The 25,571-nt window shown below is 44.7% G+C and overlaps 1 protein-coding gene across 3 annotated transcripts; it reads left to right on the top strand.

The window, feature by feature from the left end:
• The first annotated feature begins 10,489 nt into the window (after positions 1-10,489).
• Positions 10,490-24,305, top strand: SERPINH1 (serpin family H member 1). 3 transcript variants are annotated; one of them, XM_072610812.1, is made up of 6 exons: positions 10,557-10,723; positions 12,889-12,932; positions 17,528-18,185; positions 18,914-19,012; positions 19,155-19,387; positions 22,621-24,305. In XM_072610812.1, the coding sequence occupies exons 3-6, from the start codon at positions 17,570-17,572 to the stop codon at positions 22,921-22,923; spliced, it is 1,251 nt and encodes a 416-aa protein (XP_072466913.1). In that variant the 5' UTR covers positions 10,557-10,723; positions 12,889-12,932; positions 17,528-17,569; the 3' UTR covers positions 22,924-24,305. The 3 variants fall into 3 exon arrangements, with proteins under 3 accessions (XP_072466914.1, XP_072466913.1, XP_072466915.1); XM_072610814.1 differs by lacking the exon at positions 10,557-10,723 and adding an exon at positions 11,412-11,524; XM_072610813.1 differs by lacking the exon at positions 12,889-12,932 and having other exon boundaries at positions 10,490-10,723.
• Positions 24,306-25,571: the final 1,266 nt, after the last annotated feature.

Raw genomic sequence — 25,571 nt, 5'->3', positions numbered from 1 at the left:
ATACATTCAGGTCTGCTTTCAGAATCTATCAGTTCTTTTTCTGGGTGTGGATAGCATTGTCTTTTGAAATTGTCTTGGATAATTGTGTTGCTGAGAAGAGCTAAGTCAATCACAGTTATCATCGTACAATGTTGTTACTGTGTACAATGTTTTGTTTCTGCTCAGGGAGGGATTACATCTTAAAATTAGTAATAGACAAGGAGAGGAAAGCTGGGCATAGTTTGACATGTCTTGATTTGAGGGGAAGCAGATTTCAGATAATGAAAAATTTCCAATCTTTCAAGAAAAAGATAGGATCCTCTGGATTAAAATTTGATAGCCTGGGAGTTAACCTTCAAGGGTGAATTCTGAGGACATAAAGAGAAACAGTTCTGAAGATGGAGGGAAAGAGGAACTGTCTAAAGAGAATGTTGTGAGTGCATAGGGAACTTTTCCATTAGCTTAGATTTAAAAAGACGTGTACAAATGCCGAATGTAACCATGTGAGAGAACAATATCAGGAAAGTAAGTGTTGAATAAGATGAAACTGACGAGGAAAGCTAAGGACAAAAACAAAACCCTTGTAGGTTGTCCTTTTGTAACATTAGTGATATTGATATGTGTAATTAATATGTAATAGTGAAAAGAGGAAGATTGAGGAAGGGCTAAGACTGATAGTTGGGGGTGAGTAGGATCATAGCAATAGCTAACTTTACATTAAAAAAAAATTTAAGCTTTGCAAAGCACTTTATATATAGTATGTCAAAACAACCCATTGAAGTAGATGCTATTATTACTATTGTTTTACAGATAATAATAGTAGTTAATTATTAATAATAGCTAACATTTACATAGCACCCCCTATGTGACAGTCACTGTGACAAGTGCTTTACAGCTATTATCTCATTTGATCCTGACAACGACTGTGGGAGGTAAGTACGATTATTATCACCTCCATTTTATAGATGAAGAAACTGAGGCAGGAGGGTTAAATGACTTGCCCACAGAGCTAATAAATATCAGTATTTGAACCCAGGCTTTTCTAACTGAGGCAGCATTTCTCAGCTCTAATTTTGCATCTGATTTCTAGGCAAAAGAGAACATTTGGCCTGAAAAAACAAACAAACCAACAAACCCCAGAACCAAAATGGCTAATAGAGGGTTGAAATCAAACACAAGTAAGGATGGGGCAAGGGAACCCTGAGCTGTCCTTAATGAGATCAGAACATGGGTCTCAGAAGAGTTATGTCCTTGGTTACTAAAAGGACTGGCAGATATGATTGCTGAGTGTCATAAAACAGAAGCTCTAATTTTCTTTTTTTTTTTTTTTTTTCTTTTTTTCTTTTTTTCTTTTTCTCTTTTTTTTTTTTATTTAGCTTTTAACATTCATTTTCACAAAATTTTGGGTTTCAAATTTTTCCCCTTTTCTCCCCTCCCCCCCCAAACGCCAAGCATTCTAATTGCCCCTATGACCAATCTGCTCTCTCTTCTATCATCCCTCTCTGCCCTTGTCTCCGTCTTCTCTTTTGTCCTGTAGGGCCAGATAGCTTTCTATACCCCTTTACCTGTATTTCTTATTTCCTAGTGGTAAGAACATTACAGCTGGTCCTAACACTTTGAGTTCCAACTTCTTTAGCTCCCTCCCTCTCCACCCCTTCCCTTTGGAAGGCAAGCAATTCAATATAGGCCAAATCTGTGTAGTTTTGCAAATGACTTCCATAATAGTTGTGTTGTATAGGACTAACTATATTTCCCTCCATCCTATCCTGTCCCCCATTACTTCTATTCTCTTTTGATCCTATCCCTCCCCATGAGTGTTGACCTCAAATTGCACTCTCCTCCCCATGCCCTCCCTTCTATCATCCCCCCCCACTCTGCTTATCCCCTTATCCTCCACTTTCCTGTATTGTAAGATAGGTTTTCATACCAAAATGAGTAGGCATTTTATTCTTTCCTTTAGTGGAATGTGATGAGAGTAGACTTCATGTTTTTCTCTCACCTCCTCTCTTTATCCCTCCACTAAATGAGTCTTTTGCTTGCCTCTTTTATGAGAGATAATTTGCCCCATTCAATTCTCCCTTTCTCCTCCCAATATCTTTCTCTCTCACTGCTTGATTTCATTTTTTTTTAAGATATGATCCCATCCTCTTCAATTCACTCTGTGCACTCTGTCTCTATGTGTGTGTGCGTGTGTGCATGTGTGTGTGTGTAACCCCACCCAGTACCCAGATACTGAAATGTTTCAAGAGTTACAAATATTGTCTTTCCATGTAGGAATGTAAACAGTTCAACTTTAGTAAGTCCCTTATGACTTCTCTTTGCTGTTCACCTTTTCATGTTTCTCTTCATTCTTGTGTTTGGAAGTCAAATTTTCTTTTCAGCTCTGGTCTTTTCATCAAGAATGCTTGAAAATCCTCTATTTCATTGAAAGACCAATTTTTCCCCTGAAGTATTATACTCAGTTTTGCTGGGTAGGTGATTCTTGGTTTTAGTCCTAGTTCCTTTGACTTCTGGAATATCCTATTCCATGCCCTTCGATCCCTTAATGTAGAAGCTGCTAGATCTTGTGTTATCCTGATTGTATTTCCACAATACTTGAATTGTTTCTTTCTAGCTGCTTGCAATATTTTCTCTTTCACCTGGGAGTTCTGGAATTTGGCCACAATGTTCCTAGGAGTTTCTCTTTTTGGATCTCTTTCAGGCGGTGTTCTGTGGATTCCTTGAATATTTATTTTGCCCTCTGGTTCTAGAATCTCAGGGCAGTTTTCATTGATAATTTCATGAAAGATGATGTCTAGGCTCTTTTTCTGATCATGGCTTTCAGGTAGGCCCACAATTTTTAAATTGTCTCTCCTGGCTCTATTTTCCAGGTCAGTTGTTTTTCCAATGAGATATTTCACATTATCTTCCATTTTTTCATTCTTTTGGTTTTGTTTTGTGATTTCTTGGTTTCTCATAAAGTCATTAGCCTCCATCTGTTCCATTCTAATTTTGAAAGAACTATTTTCTTCAGTGAGCTTTTGAATCTCCTTTTCCATTTGGCTAATTCTGCTTTTGAAAGCATTCTTCTCCTCATTGGCTTTTTGAACCTCTTTTGCCAATTGAGTTAGGCTAGTTTCCAAGGTGTTATTTTCTTCAACATTTTTTTGGGTCTCCTTTAGCAGGGAGCTGATTTGCTGTTCATGCTTTGACTTCATGTCTCTCATTTCTCTTCCCAGCTTTTCCTCCACCTCTCTAACTTGATTTTCAAAATTCTTTTTGAGCTCTTCCATGGCCTGTGCCCATTGAGTGGGCTGGGACACAGAAGCCTTGATTTCTGTGTCTTTGCCTGATGGTAAGCATTGCTCTTCCTCATCAGAAAGGAAGGGAGGAAATGCCTGTTCACCAAGAAAGTAACCTTCTATAGTCTTATTTCTTTTCCCTTTTCTGGGCATTTTCCCAGCCAGTGACTTGACCTCTGAATATTTTCCTCACACCCACCTCACCTCCTGATCCTCCCAGCCAGTGTTTGGGCTCTGAGATTCAAATGCTGCTTCCAGCCTCAGGGCTTTTGGCGGGGGCAGGGCTGCTATTCAGTGTGAGATTAAATTCAGATGCTCAGGTGAGGGCAGGGCTGCCTCTCAGGCTCAGTTCCCTCAGGGAGTTTATGCACAGACCTTCAACAATGGATCCAGGCTCCTGCCTGCTTGGAGAGCCCTGGTCTGCCGCTGCCCCTCAGCTTCTGTCTCCCGAGGGGGCCCGAGCCATGGGGGCACCCCACTCCCCCCTCGACCCACCAAAGGGACTCTCTCACAGACCCCCGTCACCTGTGGGTGGAGGTACTTGTGCGGCCGCTGGAGATCCCGTCCCTGAAGCCCGCTCGGATCTGTTCCTCTCGGTGCCGTGGCCACGGCAGGGCTGTACTCAGCTCCCAGTCCCGGCGCCCAGTCCGCAGCACGAAGGACCTTTTACGAGAGGTTTGCAGGTCTCTCCGGAACAGAAATCTCCCTCGCTCCAATGTTCTGTGGCCTCTGGGTGCAGAATTCGCCGTGAGTTACTTCTTTGTAGTTGTTCTATGGGTTGTGGGTTCGGAGCTATGTGTATGTGCGTCTTTCTACTACGCCATCTTGGCTCCGCCTCTAATTTTCTATAAAATGCTTGAATTGAAGGGAGGATTCAACAATGTTTATGCTAATTATATGATATGTCAGTGATCTCTCAAAGATCATTGAGGAAGGGAAAGATACTGAAGGACTGACCTTTAAAGCCCCTCACAGCCTGGATTCTTCCTACCTCTCCAGTCTTCTGACACATAGTATAGGGTGGGGTTCAACCAATACTGCCCCCTTGACATTCCTCACACACGGTACCATAGCTTTCTACTCTATACCTTTGCTCTGGGGGTCCTTTCCTCATCTCAGTCTCCAAGGATCCCTTGGCTTCCTTCAAGACTTAGATCAAAAGCAGGAGGCCTTTCCTGGTTCCCCGCCCCCCCCCCCCCCCCCAGGTGCCACAGCCTTTCCCAGTAAAGTTATCTTCCACTTACATTGTAAGAATCTGGTATGTTTTTAGTTATATACATGCTTATTCCCATTAGAATGGGACCTCCTTGAGGGCAGGAACAATTTTTGCCATTCTGTGTCCCCAGGACCTAGCTTAGCTCCTGGAACATATTAATATATGTCAATCGACTGATTGATTTACAGAAAAAATAAAATAATCTGATTTTCAAATCAGGGAAGAAAATGAAGTCTGCAAAATGCAGGTCCGTGAATTTGACTTTGATTCCTGGTGATATTCTAGGCAGTTGGTGAACATCTCACTTTGGAAGTCCCTCTGCTACTGTAGCCCTTTCCTCTGATTGGTGGGCCATCTCCATTAGTCCTGATCAACATCAGGCCACTGGACCCAGATGACTCTGGAGGAGAAAGTGAGGCTGGTGACTTTGCACAGCCCTCCCTCAAATCAAAGTCAATTGCAAGTCATAGCATCATCTCCCTGATGTCATGATCCTCTTTGAGAACAAAGGACAAATCACACACACATACAAGTTTCTTCCTGGATCCTCCACTTTTAGAAAGGTCCACCAGGCCAGCCATATTGGCTCTTTATTCCAAATCTCTACTATTGACTCTCTGTACTTCTTTCTCCTTCCATGCCCCACTACCGGTGCCTTTCCTATACTTCTCATCCATCTGTTTCTTTTATGTGCTGTTTTCCCTGTTAGAACATAAGCTCTTAGAGACTGTCTTTTTATTATTATAATTCGTATCTCCAGTACTTATCACAACACTTGACACATAATAAATGCTTAATTAATGCAAATTGACTGACTGATTAACCCTAAAAAAAAAGCAAACAATGATCAAAAAGAGCCAGCATGGCATCATCAAGGACACATCATGCCATACTAACCTGATTTTATTTTTTGATAAGATTTAGTGGACTGGAAGATAGAGAAATGCTGTAGCTATACTTTACTTAGATCTTAGCAAATCATTTCATAAAACTTATTATGCTATCGTCATGGACAAGAAGTAGAGACTCGGGCTGAGACAGTGAGGTGATTTAGAAACTAGTGGAAAGGCCAGATCCAAATAGTTTAATGTCAACCTTGAAGGAGATCTCTGTAGGGGTGTGCCAAAGGTCCAAGCTGGGGCCCATGCTGTTCAAAACTAGCATCAATGTTTGGATAAAGGGCATGCTTGCAGATGTTGCCAAGCTGGGGGTGGGGGAGAAATAATATGTCACTTAATTTTTTTCTTCATAGTATTTTATTTTTTTCAATTACATGTAAAGATAGTTTTCAACTTTCATTTTTGTCAGATTCAGAGTTTCAAATTTTTCCTCTTCCCTCCCTTCCCTCCCCACTCCCCAAGAAAGCAAGTAATCTGATATAGGTTATACATGTGCAATCATGTAAACATATTTCCACATTAGTCATGTTGTGAAAGAAAAATCAGAACAAAAGGGGAAAATCATGAGAAAGAAAAAACAAAAACCAAAAAAAAAAGTGAAAATAGTATGCTTTGATCTGCATTCAGACTCCACAGTTCTTTCTCTGAATGTGGATAGCATTTTCCATCATGAGTCTTTTGGAATTGTCTTGGGTCATTGTATTACAGAGAAGAGCTAAGTCTACCATAGGTGATCATCATATAATATGTCACTTTAGATGACAGTCAAGATTCAAAAATCTCGATGTTCTCAAACATTGGACTATCTTATTAGCATTTATAAAGATTCATGAATAGTCTCAAACTGTGATTTAAAAAAAAATCAATTCATAAATACAACATGGAACAGAGCCGTGTGTCTGAAAATGATTTTAGAAGTTCTCTGTGTCCTGCAAGTCTAATAAAAGGGAAAAGTGAATGTCATCTGGGCTATATTAAGAAAAGTTCATTTCCTGGACTAGGGAGATGCCAGTAGTACCATACTCTGCCCCTGTTGGTTGACATTTGGAGCAATGTGCCACATTTTAGGAAAGAGAGTGATGAGTTTGAGAATGTCCAGAGAAGGTGTACCAGGATAATCAAAACTCTAAAACCATAAGGAACCTTAGAGATCACCTAGTCCAACCCTTCCCCACTCCATTACAGATAAGGAAACTGAGGCAAACAGGGTTAAATGACTTGCCCAGGGTCACATAGCTACTAAGTGTCTGAGACCAGATTTGAATTCAGATCTTTCTGACTCCAGTTCAGCGTTCTATCCATTGTGTCCCCTAGCTGTCTCCTTACTTCCCTCCAAAACTCTTATACTTTATACTGTCCCCCCACCCCCCACCCACCAGCCCATACTCTATAATCCAGTAATGTTGGTGCCTTGATCTTCCTCACACAAGACAATCATCTCTGACTCTTTCACCAGCTGTCTCCCATGCCAAATATTCTCCTACCTCATCTCTACATCCTGTCTTCTGTTGCTTCCTTCAGGTCTTTAAAACTGAAAATCTCACCTGTCAGAAATCTTTCCTGAGCCCCCTCAATGCTAGAGCCTTCCCTCTGTTGGTTATTTTCAATTTATCCCATATATAAATTGTCTTTACATAGTTATTTGCCATTTGAATATTGTGTTCCCCCATTAGATTGTGACCTTGAGGGTGGGACTATTTTTGCCCCCCCCCCCTTTAAAATAAACATTCCTAGCACTTAATACAATGCCTGTCATGTAGCAGGTCCTTGAAAAATGCTTTTTGACTTAACTTATGGGTATTTTGGAGAACTATGACACAGGTAGAAAAAATAATAATAGAACAGAATAAATTATTGAAATACAAGTTCATTTGACTCATCAAAAGGGTCTTTGGACAATTCCAGTAGTAGACAGAATGGTTTCTATTTTTCATTTCCATGTAATTCTGATTTCTTCCATTTGAGCACTATATTTTGAGAGCTTTCATTCCAGGTGTTGAAGAGGCTATGAATGTTAGGGTAGGGCAATATCTATTAAAAATACTCTTCTTAAATTCTTATAGATCAGTATTATGTCCAAGAAACCATGGGTGGGTGGCTTTATCTGTAATAATACCATGGATGCAATGAAGCTATTTGCTGAATTCTCACGGGAATTTTGAGGTTGGTATTTGCAGTATAGGGACTTGCCATCTCTTAGTTTTTGGAAAATAGTGAACCTCTGGTGTATAATCTATCCAATGGATTATGTCTTTCTAAGGTATTTGGTAGGTGCTACATTTTACAACACATGTCACACACTGTCTATTATTCCCTTGCAAAGTCTGTAGTGATCCATAAGTCCAGGCTCCTTAAGAATGAGCTATAATTAATAATAATAATTAATAATAACAATTAATAATGGTGAAATAATATAATAGTGAAAATTAATAGTAATAATAATAATAGCTAGCTCTTATGTGGAGCTTTAAAGTTTGCAAATACACTTTATACGTATTAATTCATTTGATCCTTGCAGCAACTCTGTGACAAAGATGCTTCTATTATCTCCAATTTACAGATGAAGAAACAGATTGAGGCCCAGAGATGCTAAGTGATTTACCTAAGGTCACACAGCTAATTAAGTATGTGATACAGGATTTGAACTTAGGTCTTCCTGACTCTAGGCCTTGTGCTCTATCTACTCAGCCACTTAGCTGCCCCCTAGGATAATAATAGCATCTAACTCTTAAGATTTTTTTTTAAGTTTTAGAAAGAAATCTGTTTGGTAGAGGAAGAAAGCTGGAGGAAGTTTTCTTCCCTCAAGATTTATATTATATAGGATTTCTGAGAAGTATCTCAAAGATCAAATGAAGTAATATATGTACAGCATTTTGCAAACTAAGTTCCATATATATTCTGGTTGGGACTGGAGACTCAGCTTAGGAAAGCAGAAACAAGTGCTGTGTGGACCTATACATAGCAAGTTTGATGTGATGGGGCAGATAAGTAGGCTAGAATGGGCAGAGCTCAGATAAGAGAAGACTGGTAAGAGCAAAGAAAGGACATTCAATAAGTGACCAAGACTAGGCTTCCTTTGAAAACTCCAGTCTATTACAAATACATATTATTTTATATTTACATATTCATATATTTTATACAAATAAATTATTATTTTCTTTTGCTGAGCCCCTATCAAACCTGTATGAGTTCCTTTCTTTTGTATTTTTTGGGGAGGGAGGCAATCAGGGTTAAGTGACTAGCCCAGGTCACATAGCTAGTAAGTGTCTGAAGTTAGATTTGAACTCAGGTCCTCCTGACTCCAGGGCTGGTCCTCTCTATCCACTGGGCCACCAGCTGTTCCTTTCTTTTGATCACCAACTTAGAGCTGGAAGGAAACTGGAAGTTATTTAATCTAATCTCATGATACAGAAGAAGAATTGAAATTTATAGAGGCCAAGTGACTTGTCCAAAGTCACAAAGTTGCTACGGAATTCAACCCAATTCCTGTAATTGATAATCCAGGCTATTTCCACTGCAAGTTTCTTCTGCCTCATTTTGTTGCCAAAACCTGCCTTTTCAACCTTAGCCCCCTCTCTCACTGCCCCTTTCCTTTCTTTGACAATGCAAAGACCATGGGGCAAGCTGTCCTCACCTCAAGCCTGGACCTATAGTTGGTCTGCCTGCCCCAACTCTCCTCAATCCAATCCATCCACTTGGTGATCAGAATGATCTTCCTAAAGTGCACCTGTACCAAGTAATACTCTTATTCAGTAAACTCCAGTAGCTCCCTATGACTTCCAGGGTCAGATATAAAACCCTCTGTTGGGCTTTGAAAACCCTCTATACCCTGGCCCCTTCCTACTTTTCCAGTCTTCCTACACCATGCTCCCTTCCATGTACTGTGTGATCCAGTGACACCATCCTTCTTGGGGTTCCTCAAACAAGACACACTATCTTCTGATTGCATGCATTTTCGCTGGCTGCCTGCATGTCTGGAACCACCTTCAATTCTCCACTAAAGTTCCACCTTCTGCAAGAGGCCTTTCCTGGTCCTCCTTTATCGTAGATCCTTCCCTCTAGGATCAGTTCCAATTTATCCTAGATATGGCTTGTTCTTTCACAGTTGTTTGCATGCTGTCTCCCTCATTACGCTGTAAGCTTCTTGAGGGCAGGATAATTTTTTACCTTTGTATCTTCAACACTTAACTCAGTGTTTGTTACATTGTTTCTTGTTCAGTCACTTCAGTTGTGTCCTACTCTTCCTGACCCTATTTGGAGTTTTCTTGGCAAAGACATGTCCTTCTCCAGCTCATTTTCCAGATGAGGAAACTGAGGCCAACAGGGTGAAGTGATTTGCTCAGGATTTCCTAGCTAGTTTGAGACCAGATTTGAACTCAGATGATTAATAAAGGCTTGTTGATTGTCTGGATGATATTGTAAAGGATCTTTTTCTTGTCTTATTTGCTCCTCTTAAATCTTAAATTCTTAAATCCTGAGAACTGACTCAGAACAAAGCAGTGAGGGGACAGGGCTCCCTCACAGATTAGTCAAAGTAGATTAGAGGGAAAAAACAGCCAGAAAAGAAAACTATCCTTGATTTCAGGTTAGAGAACCTGGGTTGAAATCCCACTGCACACACACTTATGTATCATGGAAGTCACAATCTCTTAGGTACCAGTTTCCCCATCTATGCATTTCTTAGGTCGCTTCCAGTGAGATAACCCTACGAAGTTAGTTAATCCTAAAGGTACTTGATAGACATTTTTAGGTATGGATTGAATCCTGCCTTCTTCCCTGAAATAAAATCAGGGGCTGAGTCTTGGAAAGAACATTGTAGTCTGGAATCCAAGCCTGAGAGTCAGGAGATCTGGGTTCTAATCCTGCTCTGTGACTTCGGGCACATTCATCCCTCTCTTTGGACCCCTACTAAATGAAAGACATGGACTTGAGATTCTTTAGCATCCCTTTCCTAGCTAACGTTTCAGCAATAAGAAGGGGTGGGGGTAGGGGATCCGGCCCAGGCCACTCCCCCTGATTTGAGGGGCAGTAGGACCCAGGGGCTCTGGAACACCAAGAGAAGTGGGGGGATGGGGGAAAGGAGTGGGGGGAGCGGGACTGGCGAAGGGGAGAGCTTTTATTCTTTTGCAACCTATCCGGGGGCCGCCCCCTTTAAGTCCCCCCTCCCGTCCCATCCCAAGAGCTTTTCCAACTTTCCAGAAGTTTCTGTGGCCTGGGGCGGGGGCCTCTTATATAGGGCTGGCACGGGGGCTGTGCTCTTGGAGAGACAGTCCCGGGACGGAGCTGAGCGGATCTCAGCCCTGAGAGGCACGGGGGAGGGCTCCTCATCTCTGCCCCCCTAAACCCAGGTGAGGGGAGCCGGGGAGCACATAAGGAGGGAGAGGGTGGCTAGGAGAGACAGACCGCGGTTCGGGCACCGAGCGGAACCTTCCCACCCCGCGATGATCGCCCTGTCCCGAACCCCTCTCCTGGCTCCCGGCAGCTTGTGGAGGGTCGCCACTTGTAAGGAAAGGATCCGAATGTTGGCATCGGTCCCGGGCTTTCGCCGGGGTCCAGGCACCTTTGGCAGGATTTGGGACACGGGCTAGGGAGGACCCCGATGCCAGCTAAGGGGAGACAGCTTCTGGGGGTATGCGGGTAGAGTTGGAGGGATTTCTGGGTAGTAGAGGGTTGGGGAGAGAGACTGCCGGACCTTCTAGAAAAGCCCCCACAGGGACCGGGATCGAAATGGTAGGAAGGAAGACGGTGGGTGGGTGTGGGCACAGAACTAGGCATGCCTCCCCCATCTCCCGAATCCGAACGGCCTTGGGGACCCCCTTGTCCGACTTTGGAACCTCCCTATTCTCCTTCCCCTCCCTGAAGCTTCTGACCTGAATACCGGGGCAACTTAACCGAAAAGGAACAGAATCCTTCGCGAATGATCAAGTTCCATTTGAGCCCTTCCTGTGTGCTGGGATGGAGTGTTTCTGCTAGGCAAGGGGAAGAGCCCCCACCTATACAGAATCCTAATTTTAGGATTCCTCCAATACAAAGTAATCAAGAGGGACCGGGCAGATAATCACAGATGACTTTGTTCCTCTGTCTTCAGGGGCCTCCTAAGTCTGATTCTTCCTGCTCTCCATTTCCTTAGGGGACCTTTCTGGAGAAAGGTGGGATCTCTCTTGAAACTTAAGGGCTGGTTGTTGGGGTACTGTGGGCATCACTTAGGTCATAACAGCTGCTGTGCAGATGCTGGAAGCTGTAGGAAGGGTGCTTTCCCAGATCCAGTCGTCTTTCCCTACCTCTGTCCCTTCCCTTCTTCCTTTCCTACTGAAGCTTTTCCCTATGAAAAATTGGGCATAAAAGGATTTAGAAACTAGCTGTTTAAAATTGAGGACAATAGCAGTCCCTTTACATTTATTGCTTATTTTAAACAAAAGTAGTGGTTTTACATCAATTATTAGCATGATTTAGTGGAAGCCTCAGGACCCAGAGTCAGGAAAGCCTGGTTGGAGTCAGTCTGTGCTCCCCAGGAAATCAAACTTCTTTGGGTCTCAATTTCTTCTCTCCAGTGGGGGTAATACTCCCAGCTTTACCTGTCTCACAGGGGTGCTTCAGTAAAACCTTTTGCAAACCTTAATGAGGTAATATTTTTCCCCTCCTTGCCCTCTACAGTAGGCAGGGCAGGTATTATCCCTGTTTGATGAAGGGGTATACTGAGGCCTTGGGAATTGATTTGCTCTATATTACACATGGTCTTCAGGGTGGATGAAATCAGGATTAGAAACTAGGTCTCTTGACCCCCTGCCATGGTATTATCTGAGGGACACCCAAGATAATAGAGCAGATCTGGAGATTAGATTCCTGAGTCCCTCTCCTTTTATTACTTCTATGGTCCTGACTGTGGTTAGGCGCTAGAGAGGAAATGGTGGGGGAGGGGAGTCCCAGACTGCTCAGCTCTGCCTCTGCACCTCTGGCCCCGCCTAGCCTGGAGTCATCCCTCCCATCTCTCCCGTTCCAAGGGCCCTCCTGGGTCCCCGGGAGATTCTGGCTAGGTCTTTGTTCAACTGGGCTTGCCAAAATAGGCCTATCTCTGGTCTTCACCCTGCCTTCTTTCCAGCTTTGTGGTTGCATTCTGTCTGTTTGCCTGGAGAGGGAATAGTAGCAGAAGTTAGATTTTCCCACCCAGTAGCCTCTTCCTCCTTCCATCTTCCTTCCTGAAAAAACAACACCCCCTCCCCCCCAAAAAAACCATACCAAACAACTTGGACAAACAAAAGAGGGTTGGGGCTTCACTGTTAGAGGTACAGATGCATACGTTTTCTTGCCATCCAACAAAAATCCCAAGACAGAACCTGGGTTCAAATCCCACCTCTCTTTATTACCTGTTACACCTTGAACTTTACAGCTCTCAGTACCAATCTCCTCATCTGCCAGACAATGGGGTGGGCTTGATGATTTCCAGGGGCCCTTCCAGCTTGAGCATCCTGAGATTCTGTGAACTGCTATACCTCATGTGTCTGTTTTCTTTCAGAATGAAAAAAGCAAGCCCTGACCTCCCTCTGAGAGAGTTTCAAGGTATCTTGGTCTCTGATTGAAATTGACTTTTTCCAAATGTCTGAATTCCCTTCTGTGCCCTGCCTCTTCCTCTCCTCCTCTTTTTCCTGGCCCTGCTGATGGGTGAAAGTTGAATATCTCCCTGGAAGGGCCCCTTTCCTCTTCCCTCCCCCACCCCTACCTCTTTTGCTTCCCAAGGCCCAATTACAGGTCAGGATGAAACCCAGGCCTGTCTACAAAGCAAGGGCTTGTTTTTTTAAACTGGGTTTTTTCTTCCCTATAGGGAAGGAAGCCTGTGAGCTATAAATTACCTCGTTCTGTAACTGGGTAACTGCTGCCTCTCTGAATGGCCCTGGAAGCAAGCCTTGGTCTGCTTATGGGGACATGTGTGGAGGCAGCTGTTTTCTCTGTCTCTAGCAGTAGCTGGAGGGTGGTACTGGCTTCTCTCCACCTGTCTTTCTTCCCCTCTCCCTCCCCTATCTAAACCCCTACTTTTCTGCTTTTGAGTTTGCTTCTTAGAATCCTAGAATGTGAATGCTGGAAGGGGTCTTAGATCTCATCTCATCCTAGGGCTCCTGAACCTTTTTTGGGTCATCAACCCTTGGACAATCTTGGGAGACTTATGAGTACCTCCTCAGAGTCATGTTTTTAAAATGCATAAAATAAGATACAGAAGATGAGACAGGAAAACAATTATACTAAAATAACAATTACCAAAATATTTTAACAAGATTACAGACCCCAGGTCAAGAACTGATATGGTCCAACCCACTTGTTTTGCTGTGGTGATACAAACTGAGGCCTAGAGTCAAGGAAATGAGACTTGGGGACTGAGTCTGTGGCTCCTAATTCCAAATCTGTGGCTTGGGACTGTGACTCTATTCCCTGGATGCCTAGAAGGCTGTCTGTCTTCCCTCCCTGAATCCCACCACAAGCTCCCTCCCTCCAGCCCTGCTGTGGCAGCCCCTGGCGGAGAACCTCAGGAATTCAGTCTTTCTCCTTGCCACGTCATCTCTCTCCATATTCCTCCCCCTTCTCCCCTCCATCCCTGGGGGCAGGCAGCTGGCTGGGAGGGAGAGGCTTCAGGCCTATCATTTGAAGCTTGCACATGAAAAATCAGCTCCTGTCATTTGAGGTTTCGGGATGGTAGGGCATAGTGATTTGAACTGCCTACGTGGCAGGGTTGGGGAATGGGGGTGGAGGTTGGTGGTTCCTAGGTCCATTAGCTAAAATATAAGTGAAATCCTTTGACCCTTGGAGATTCATTCTGGGTCCCCCTCTTTCTCTTTGTCTGAGCCAGCCAGGGACTTTTGCCCCATTCCAGACATTCAGAATACCAACTTCATCTTCCTAGAGTAGAGAGTTAGCTTTGACTGATTGATGCCTAGCCTTGTCTGGGCCCTGAAGGATCTGCTGGTGATAAGACAGAAGGAACACAACTATGTCCTCATTAGGGATTTAATCCTGTTGAAGTAGTCATGAGGTCTTAAAGCCTCTTCAGTGTCTTCACAGTTGTAACTCCTAGTCGTAGCTGATATTTTAACATATATCATAACTGTGACTCCTAGTCCACAGTTGTGACTGCTACTTTATAGCAGTCTGGGAAGAGAGGAAGGGAGGAAGTAAACATTTATTAAATGCCTGTTGTGTGCCAAGTACTGTGCTAAGCACTTTATAGTTATTATCTCATTGAATCCTTATGAGCTCTGAGAGATAGGTTCCATTATCATCCCTATTTTACAGTTGAGGAAACAGAGTGAAGGAACTTGCCCAGGGTCACTCACTTGTAAGTATCTGAAGCCAGTTTTGTGTTTGGGTCTTGCCAGCCCGGTACTCAGTCCACTGTGAATGAGGTAAAGTAGGGGGAGTCTTTCTTTCTATAAATAACTTAGGTTTACTCCTCCTCAATTCCCCTGTCTCAACAATACCAAGTATATCCAAAGGTCTCTTTGATAGATCATTGATTTAGAATTGTAAAGGGCCTTAGAGGTCTGCCAAGGCAGTAAGTGTTAGAGGTAGGATTTGAACCCAGGACCTCTTACTCCAAATCCAGCCCACTCTCCCCCCCCCCCAGCACCCTCCCTCCCCAGTTCCCATCAGATACCGTTTTTTTCCCATGCAAGTGGTACATAAATGTGTTATTCGGCAAAATGGTCTGAGGACCCAATTAGATGCTTTCTCCTTTCCATTATTCTAAATTTCTTTCTCTGCCTCCTGAGATGACCCTTAGTATGATATCCATGCTTCTCTGCTGATTTTCCATCTCCCTTCTCCCACCCTCTCTTCCTGCCACCTTTTGAGATCTGACTCCCTTAACTGGAACATCAGTTCTGAATGGACTTCAAAATAAGCCCTTTTCCAGTTGAAGAATTTGTGCCTGAAATTGTTGTGGCCTTGGACCAACTCATGCAGCAAAGAATCAGGGAAGAGCAAAGCTGAGACTGGAGAAGGGGGAGTGGTTTGGAAATAATCTATCTGACAGCGGCTGCCTCTGGTCCCATTCTGTCAGGAAGGTTCCTAAAGTCCATTGTCTGGGTCAGGGACAGGGATGAGGCCTGGAGATGGGTGGGGAGAAGGAAGGAGGATGGTGTCTGAGCCCAGCCAGACTTCCCTGAGAAGAGAGGTTGAAGCGGGGAGGCTCTTTCTTAGGGAAGCCCCAGGGTCTTTTGCATCCTGCTCATGACCTCAGAGGAAGCCCTTCCTTTCCCTTCCACTGGCAGGGATCAGCTATTGCCTTTGTGTGAGAGGCAAATGTCAGCTCTCAGGCCTAGAAACAGACGAGAAAAGCAGGGATGGGGAAGGCTCCTTAGAGATTCCTTACTTCCAAACCATGTAGAAAAAGGGGACTCAAGAGGGAAAGGGCTTTGCTCAGGCTCACCCAGGAGCTCTTACTGAGCAGGGAGAGAAGGCGGATCTTCTGTCTCTCAGGCCAGTCTGTCTTATTTAATCAGTGAACCAGTGGGTGACTCATTAACCTCGCTCTGCCTGACCCACAGTGGTATGTGAAGAATGATCCCTGGGCCCCAGGCTGGGGGTAGGAGTGAGTGCAGTGGAGTTGTGGTGGCAGCATTCATTCTTCCGGCCTCATTTTGAGGGCTCTTACCCACCTCTCCACCCCCTACCAGTGAAATGCAAGCTGTGCGTTTTGCTCATTGCATACAAGACTGGCTACATTCCACCCAAAGAAAGGCCCCTGATTAAATCACTCTCTACTGTGAAAGCCAAGGAGACTTTTTGTCTACCCTCAGGGAACAGTTGGTTGGCACCACATGCTCCCATTCTCACGGTGACCCAACTGAGGCCTAGTGCTTAGTTAGGTTTAGGGTCCTTAAAGTAAGACTTGAACTCCAAATAGTCTCAGCAGTGGAAGGGCCCGCAGTTCTACTTTAACTCCTGTACTGGAGCAAAAATTTTTCCCGTGACATTGGTCCACAAGTTTTCAAGCTGGAAGGGACCTTTAGAGTCCATCATTTCAGCAGCTTTCTTTTACCCAGAAATGAAAGGGAAAGTGACTTGCCCAGTCACGTATGGGGATTGCAACGCCAGGCCATTTGATGAATGCTCTTTGTATTCTACCACAACAGAATGGGATGATTACCGCACTGTAAACCGCTTAGCGTAGTGCCTATTGCTCTACATTAGCTTTTATTGTTGTTATTATTACTATTATCATTACTATTCTACCATATTGCTTTTCATTTGTATTTAACCTTCCCAGTCATTGGTGACATGGAGCCTCAATGTGGCATGAATAAATAGCAACACAATCTATGTTCCAAATAAGTGACTAATCTAGCCCGTTTATTCATCCAAGTTTTTCCAGTTCAGTTCACTTATTAAGCTCCTACTATATCCCAGACACTTTGTTTTGCCGCTTAGCCTGTCCCACCATGGGATAATAGTGGCTATCAAGAGTTTCCCTGTATAAAATCCTCAGCCATTGGTCCTAGTTCACAAGCACATCAAATTATGTCATGTGTCAAGTAGTGAAGTGGATAGAGTGCTCAGCTCGGAGTCAGGAAGATTCATATTTGGCTTTAGCCACCTAATAGTATGTGATCCTGGACTAACCTCTGCCTAAGTTTCCTTGTGGGGATAATAGCAGGTTCAAATGGGAATGCTTAGCACATGGTAGGCATTATATATCCTTCCATCCCCCATCACCCGCTTAAAGATTGTAAGTAACATTTATGATCTTGGGGTGGTGGAAAGAGGGTGGAATCAGAAGAACTGGCTGTGTGACCTTACCTTTTTAAGCCTTAGTTCCTCATTTATCAGTCAGTAAGCATTTATTAAGCACCTACTTTGTCAGTCAATAAACATTTATGAAGCACCTACTATGTGCCAGGCACTATGCTAAGTACTAAGGATACTAAGAAACTCAAGAGGCATCTCCTGCCCTGAGGAGCTCTAGATGCACTGATTGTGACCATTTATAAGATGACTACTTGATGAACAGGTTGGTAGTAAAGAAAACTCATGCCCCAGACAGAGAGGGAGGGCAGTTTCATGTTGGTATTAGCATACAGGTGCTTGTTAAGTGTTGAGTTGAATATATTGAGGGAAGCAAAGCCCTTGTTTCACCAAGTTGCATCCCCTCTGTTTTGCACCCACAGGTTCCTAGCAGCTAGAAGAAGGACATTAGTTCCCCAGCAACCATGTGGGCAACACAGCTCATTAGCACCCTCTGCCTCCTAGCAGTGGCCAGGGCGGCTGAAGTCAAGAAGCCAGCAGTGGGAAAGGCTGGGGAGGCAAAGCTGAGTGAGAAGGCAACCACCTTGGCTGAGCGGAGCGCTAACCTGGCCTTCAACCTCTACCATGCCATGGCCCAGGACAAGGGGGTAGAGAACATCTTGCTATCCCCTGTGGTCGTGGCTTCGTCCCTGGGACTGGTGTCTCTGGGTGGGAAGGCGACCACTGCTTCTCAGGCCAAGGCAGTACTGAGTGCCGACAAGCTCCGGGACGATGATGTGCACACAGGCCTGGCTGAGCTGCTCGCCTCTGTCAGCAACTCCACAGCTCGCAACGTGACGTGGAAGCTGGGAAACCGCCTCTATGGGCCCAGCTCAGTCAGCTTTGCTGATGACTTTGTCCAGAGCAGCAAGAAGCACTACAATTATGAGCACTCCAAGATCAACTTCCGGGACAAGCGGAGTGCCCTGCAGTCCATCAACGAGTGGGCCTCCCAGACCACGGATGGCAAGTTGCCCGAGGTCACCAAGGATGTGGAGAAGACCGATGGAGCTCTCATTGTCAACGCCATGTTCTTCAAGCGTGAGTAGGGGGAGCTGGGAAGGCCCTCGGGACACAGAGGGTTGTAGCTAGAAGTGATCTTGGGAAGGTAGATAGGAGGAGATAAGTACCATGGACTCCGGAGGAGTTAGGAGGCTTGGGTTCTGTCCTGGCCCACTCTGATTCATTCAAAATCTGCTTAATAGATTAGCTAGCATTTATAGAGCGCCTTAAGGTTTGAAATGCAATTGTTCATTTAATTTGATCCTCAAAACGGCCTTGGGGGAGGTAGGTGATATGATCCATATTTTACAGATGAGGACACTGAGGCAGAAAGTGGTGAAGGAACTTGTCTAAGGTCACATAGCTAGGGAGTGTTTGAGGCATAATTCCAGTCTTCCTAACTCCTGATCCAACTCTATGCTTATCTAGATGCTTCCTAGACAATTATTTTGCACCTACTGTATACAGAGAATTGTGCTGGCTACTGGGGAATATATGAATTTTGCTTACTAAGATAAAGTTCTCCTCTTGTAGAGGAATAAGAGATAAACATAGAGTACATACTAAGTGCTCTACTTCACTGTGTGATCTTAGGTCATTAAGGTTTCCCTGAACTGGGCCACAGTTTTCTTTGCCTAACTATGGGTTGGACTAGGTGATCTCCAAGGTCACTAGTCCTAAAGCAAAGCTTGTGATCTTGAGATGTGATAGGAAAGGTGGTATTTGAGGTTTGAGGCATGGCTGACTTCCCTCTTTCCTTTCTGCAGCCCACTGGGATGAAAAATTCCACCATAAGATGGTTGACAATCGAGGTTTCATGGTGACTCGATCCTACACGGTAGGCGTGCCCATGATGCATCGCACAGGTAGGTTGGTGGCTAGCTGGGGAGGGTATGGTGAGGGTGGAGTGAGGAGGGGAGGGGAGGGAAGGAGAAGGTAGGAGACTTGGCCTTGACCTGGAACTCCTAGTCTGTCCAGTCTCCTTAGCCCACATCCTGTATCCTCCAGGTCTCTATAACTACTATGATGATGAGACAGAAAAACTCCAGATGGTTGAGATGCCTTTGGCCCATAAACTCTCCAGCCTCATCATCATTATGCCCCACCATGTGGAGCCTCTGGAGAGGCTGGAAAAGCTCCTGACCAAGGAGCAGCTCAAGACCTGGTTGGGCAAGATGAAGAAGAGAGCTGTGGCCATCTCCCTTCCCAAGGGAGTCGTGGAAGTGACTCATGATCTCCAGGTAAGGAGCAGATTCAGCCAGGAGGAGTCCTGAGCTATGGAGTGGGGTAGGGGGCAGAAGGTAGGATCCTTTTCAGGGCCTGGGCATCTAGCCCTGGGCCCAAGTCTCCCTGAGTCTTGTAAGCTTCCTGGGGAAGAAGGTCCTTCCTTTTTGGACCTGATTCAAGGAAATCTCTGGGTACTTTTGTCTCTGGTCCTATTTTCTAAACATCCAGCTGAGTACCTTAGAGCTGTGAGTCAGTTCTGATTCTGCTGTGTGGCCTTGGACATATTTGGTATCTGACCCTACCTAGTGTGGGCATCAGTTCCCCCCTCCCCCAAGAAGAAGGGAGGTGACTAATATGGTTTCTAAAATTGTTTTGGTGGTGGTAGTTACTGTTTTTCCAGTTTTGACAGCCTGTGTTTGAAGTTTCCTTTCCAGATAGGAAGCTGTAACAGTATTGGACCATGAGTCAGTAAACTTGGGCTCAAATTCCACCTCTCTTAGAAGTTATATGGCTTGTTACAAGTCATCTTGTCTCTCTGGGCTTCAGTTTCCCGCTCTGTAAAGGCAGATGAGTGTGATTTCACTGCTTGTCTCTGTAAAGGAAGGTACTTCAGAGCTTTCAGAGTCTCTAGGAATATGAGTTTTGATTAGGGCTCCTTCGGGCTCTGTCTCTCCAGAATCCCATGACCTTTGTTAATCCCTTGGTCTGCTTTAGAGATCTGCCACATGCAGTCCTTTATAGTGCCCTGTTGTCATCCTTGTCCTCCTCCTCATGCATTTATAAAACGCTTACTGTGTGCCAGACACTGTGCTAAACACTGGGGACACAAAGAAAGGATAAAACAGTTCCTACCCACAGGGACCACATTCTGGTGGGGGGGGGTGGAGACAACATGTTTGACTGAGTCCTGTGGAGGGAGACCAGTGGGACCCCTGGGAAGTTGGCAGTCCACTTAAGGACATAGATGAGGTAATATGCCCAGTCATCACAAAATGCATCCTAGGCACATGTGAACCCAGTACACGCTCATCCAGCCTGTTACACTCACCGTACTGTCTTTTCCCCCAAAGAGGCAGCCCCTCCTCGTGCCTCCTCCCCTCTCTGGGCTTTTGTTGGCTTGGGAGCAGCCATGAAGGCTTTCAGGAAGGAGACTGGAGTTCTAATCTGGATCTGAGGGCCAGGGAGGATTTTTGTCAGCAAAGATTGGATGGCATAGATGCACATGTACATACATGACTGGAAATGAACTCATTAAAAATACATATTAATGATGCCTTAGTTGTGTACATACAAGCATTTCCCTTCTACCCCCTCCAGAGTGAATCTTGTGGTAGATGAAGACAAGGACGCAACAATATCTAGCCCGTATCCTAAATGTGACAGCATATGCAGTATTCTGACCCAGTAATCCCTCACCTTTCTGCTGGGAGCAAGGAGGCATATTGCATTATCTCCTTTCTGGGACCTTCACTGGATTTTCCAGTATTCAGAGTTCCTTCTAAGGACCTTACTGTAGTCATTGTAGGCATTTTGTACTTGATTCTCTGGGTTCTACTTATTTTGCTCAGTATCACTTCAAACAACTCTATCAATATTTACTCCAATTCCCCCATTTCTAGTGGTTTCTTTCTTTTTTTTTTGCCATGCAATGATATTCCATAACATTCATCTACCAAAGATTTTCCAACCAGGCCTCAGTGGATGGGTACCCATTTCATTTCCAGTTCTTTCTTACCCCACAGTGCTGCTAAGGCTTATTTGGTACATAGGAGACCTTTGTTTTGGTCTTTGAGGAAAGTGAACTTAATAATCTTCTCAATGGTTCTTAGAATGTCAGAGCTGGAGCGGTTCTCTAGTCCAGGGGTGGGGAACCTTTGGCCTTGAGGCCAAATGTAGCCATTTAAGGGGATTTGTTCTGTGAAGTTTGAATTCAGTCAAAGGGCCACACTTGAGGACCCAGAGGGCCACATGTGGCCTTGAGGCCACAGGTTCCCCCTACCCTAGTTTAGTCTAATTCTTTACCCTAAGCATGAAGCTCCTCTTTTCCCTCCCCTCCGTAGAAGAGAAGTAGAAAAGAAGTTCCTTGTACTCAGGGACTGTTGTGTTTTTTGTCATTGTGTTCCCAGTGACTCACAAGTGCCTAATGTTTGGTAATGTTTCAGGGCAGCTAGGTGGTACCATAATGCATAGCACAACAGGCCAGGAATCAGGAAGACTCCTCTCTCTGAGTTCAAATCTAATCTCAGACATTGACTAGCTGTGGGAACCTGGGCAAGTCCCTTAATCTCTGCTTGCCTTGGTTCTTTCATTGTGAACATGATGACAATACTGGCACCCACCTTGCAGGGTTGTTGTGAGGATCAAATGAGATCTTATATGTAAAGTGCTTAGCATAGTGCCTGGCATGTGATAGGTCATGGCCAGTGCTTAATAAATGTTTGTTTTTCCCCTCTCCATCCCTCGCACTCAAGGAGCCTCAGAGGTTATCTAGTTCAATGATGTCAAGCAAATAGAAACAGAAGTCACCAAACATATGTAAAGTTCCCTAAAGGCTGCATACTAACTTAGAAAACATTTATTTATATAGCATATGTATTATATTATTATATCTTTATAATTTTTATTAATTCATTTATTTGGTCAAATATTTTCTAATTAGATTTAAATCTGGTCTGGTTTTCCCTTGGAAGTGTTGTGGGCCATGTGTTTGACCCCCCTGATCCAAGTCACAGGATCAATGTGGGACCAGGTCTCTGAGTGGTCATTGCTTTTTTTTTTTTTAAATCATAACACAGCTGCCTCTCCCTGAAAAACTCCCTTTTCTCTAGTGACCTAAGGCTTTCCAAGTACTTTCCTTAAAATGGTCCTGTGAAGGCAAGCAACCCGGATAGGAAGATACTTATTTTACAGAAGAGACAGAACCTTAGTGAGGTGACCTAGAGTCACACAGGTAGTTAAATGTCAGAAGGAGGATTTGAACCCTGATCCTTCCAACTAGGTGTGTGAGGCTCTTTATCCTCTACTGCTTGGCCCCTGACTCTTTAGTATCAAGGACCCCTTGGCAGCAGTCTGATGAAGACTTCTTTGACTACTCAGAACCACATTTTTAAATATATAAGGTAGGATATATTGGAATTAGAAAAGAAACCAATTATATTGACATATAGTTAATAAAATATTAAAAGACTAAGTTCATCGACCCACGATTAAGAACCATTGTCCTAATTGGTCATCATCCTTGTTGCAGAAACATCTGGCTGGCCTGGGCCTGACCGAGGCCATTGACAAGAACAAGGCAGACCTGTCTAGAATGTCAGGCAAGAAAGACCTCTACCTGGCTAGTGTTTTCCATGCCACAGCCTTTGAGTGGGACACTGATGGCAATCCCTTTGACCAGGACATCTACGGGCGTGAGGAGCTGCGGAGCCCCAAGCTCTTCTATGCTGACCATCCCTTCATCTTCCTGGTCAAGGATGCCCAAAGTGGCTCTCTGCTCTTCATCGGCCGCCTAGTTCGGCCAAAGGGTGACAAGATGCGTGATGAGCTTTAGGCCCTTGAACAGGGGTAGGGAAGGGGGGGGGGGTGGATGGGTGGGTGGGTGGTGGGTGGTGGGTGTGGGCAGAACTCAACGGGTGCTATTTTGGCCAGCTGGGGCTGGGTCAGAGCCAAGGCTAGGAGGACCGAGGCTCAGTAGTGGTGGCAGTATCAAGGCAGGGGCCTCTAGATTCAGGTGGTGGACCTCACCTCTCCACTGTTCCCTGGAGTTTCAGGAAAGGGGGCTGGTTTTTCCAGTGCCCTGGACCGTCCCTCCGGATATTAGGGGCGTGCTGCTGAGGGGGGGTGGGTGGATGATAGATCCTCTGGGGTTTGGGCTGGGAGTCTGAGAGAGGTGGGTTTTCATACCCCCTCATATGCCCCTGGGGAGGGAAGCATTCTGGTGCTTCTCTCTTCTCAGAGTACCCCCGGGGTTCTCTGAAAGTGGGCTGAGAAACACCCCCTGCAGACTTCCCCCCTCCCCAGGTCCCCTAGCTGTCTCATCTAGAGTCCATTCCATCCCTACTTGGCATGTTATTACCAGTTGTCATTTTTGTGTCTCTCTCTGAGCTGGAAGGGGCCTTAGAGACCAGCTAGTCTACACTCCCCCCCCCCCCCAATTATACAGATGAGGAAACTGAGGCCCAGAGAGAGACTTGCCTACTATTATACAGTAAGTGGCAAATTAGAATGCAAATCTCATCTCTACCAGGCTGCCTTGGTTCTTCTGTATTAGAGACTACCACCAAGGAAATCTTACCTAGCCATGAGCAGGGACCAGAATCTCATGGCGTACCACATTGCCAAAGCCATATTTTATGACCCAGCTACTCGGTAATTTGCCACTTCAAGAATTGAGTTTGCCAAAGAACAGTGCCCCTCCCAAACACATACATAGGGTAACAGACCATTGCACCTGGAAAGGACCCAAGAAGTCATCTGGTAAAACTCTCTCATTTTTACGAAAGGAGAAACTGAGACTTAGGGAGAGTGACTTGTGAGGCAATAACAGAAGAGTTGGGATTCTGGTACAGGGCCTCTGACTCCCAAATGCAGTATTTTCCACCCTGTCACACCCAAACCTACACCTGCTTTTGGCCCCTCCTCCCATTGCCCCCCCGGGGCTGGGGCCCCAATGTTGCACTGTGACCCTCCCGGCCGGTGGGAGGACAGGCCGGAGAGCAAGGAGACGGGAGGGGAAGGAATTTTTGTGCGGCATGTGCCCACGTGGTCCGCACAGCTTTATTTTCTCAAAAGGAGTCTTTTTTCAAAGTTGGGGTGGGGTGGGGAAGGGATGGGGAAAAAAATTAGCCCTTGTATCTACCAAAGCAAGGGTCCGTTTGTAAGATTTTTGCGATCAAATGTGTTTTGCAATAAAATGTGTTTTTTTTTCAGTGAGCAGTTTCGTGTGGTCTGTGGTCAGCAGGGTTTGGCAAAGAGGGCTTTGGCTGATGGGTTGAGGGAAGCATTTCCTGGTACAGAGGGGAGGGTTAGAAAGCAGGTTAAAACCCAGTGAATCACCTTGAGCCTATCATGGACAGTAGAAACAAGTGGCAGAACCAGAGAACATTAGAACTAGAAGGAACCTTAAGGATAAATTAGACTCAAGCTCATGTTTATATAGTGCATATTATGTACCACATACTGTGCTAAGCACTTTACAGCTATTATCTCATTTGATCCTCACAACAACCCTAAGAAGGTACATGATATTTTTGTTCCCATTTTATAGATGAGGAAACTGAGGCAAACTGAAGTAAGTGACTTGCCCAGGGTCACACAGCTAGTACACGCCCAAAGCTAAATTTCAACTCAAATTTTCCTCATTCCAGACCCTGTACTCCACTTCACCACATTAAATTCATTTTTCTGCTTTGCTCCAAAGTGACTTTCTCTCTTGGGCAAACTACTATACTAGGAGATGAAATATTAATATTTTAAAATATGGTAATTAGGTAGTTCTGCCTCCCATCTCTTGAGAGAAATCTCTTAGGGTATTCTCATCTATTAATTCATACACACAACATATAGATCATTGCAGTTTTAATAAACATTGAAGGAGTGATTGGGAAAGCCTGAGCTGAGAGCACTGCCTGTCTTGTCCTTTGCTTCTCTTATCTTCTGTACTTTAGGGGAAAGTGTCCTCAGGTCCCTGAGGCTCTCCAAACACGGCTTGGTGGAGGAGAAGGGATTTTCATCTCTTCCCTCAGGGACAATGGATTATAGATGCTCCTGGTTTGTCTTCCCACACAATCCCTGATCAATGCCCATCACTTTGGTGCGTTGCTGGTAGCAACAATTTACAAAAGAGGTCATCAGTCATAGCCATCAAGCTGTGAAGTACTTAGTGGGCAGGCTAAAGGACCGTCTCTTGACAGCAGAAAGGGTCTTGGACTCTCATTTGTTTGTCTTGGACCCACAGGAGCATCAAAGAAACAGTGGAAATGAAGCAAAATGTCCCTGGGTTATATCTTTTGGAAATGTGGTGCTTAAAATCGAATATAGTACTCCAGATAGGCTCTGATCAGAGCAAAGGCCAATCTGTGTTGCTGGACACTATGTCTCCTAATGGAGCTTAAAATTACAATGGACTTTTGGCTCATTCTACATTCATTGTGGAGCATGCAATTCTCTGACAACTCCCCCCTCCTCAAGCTTTTTCAC

Source organism: Notamacropus eugenii, chromosome 5 (genome assembly GCF_028372415.1).
Source record: "Notamacropus eugenii isolate mMacEug1 chromosome 5, mMacEug1.pri_v2, whole genome shotgun sequence".
In the NCBI taxonomy this organism is placed as follows: domain Eukaryota; kingdom Metazoa; phylum Chordata; class Mammalia; order Diprotodontia; family Macropodidae; genus Notamacropus; species Notamacropus eugenii.
Note: the sequence above shows the minus strand (reverse complement) of the source record. Positions and strands in the feature narration are given on the sequence as shown.

Coding starts and splice junctions, on each gene's coding strand:
- SERPINH1 (XM_072610813.1), top strand. CDS start 17,570: ATGTGGGCAACACAGCTCATTAGCACCCTCTGCCTCCTAGCAGTGGCC. Junction 18,186..18,913: donor CAACGCCATGTTCTTCAAGC/GTGAGTAGGGGG, acceptor TCCTTTCTGCAG/CCCACTGGGATGAAAAATTC. Junction 19,388..22,620: donor AAGTGACTCATGATCTCCAG/GTAAGGAGCAGA, acceptor TCCTTGTTGCAG/AAACATCTGGCTGGCCTGGG.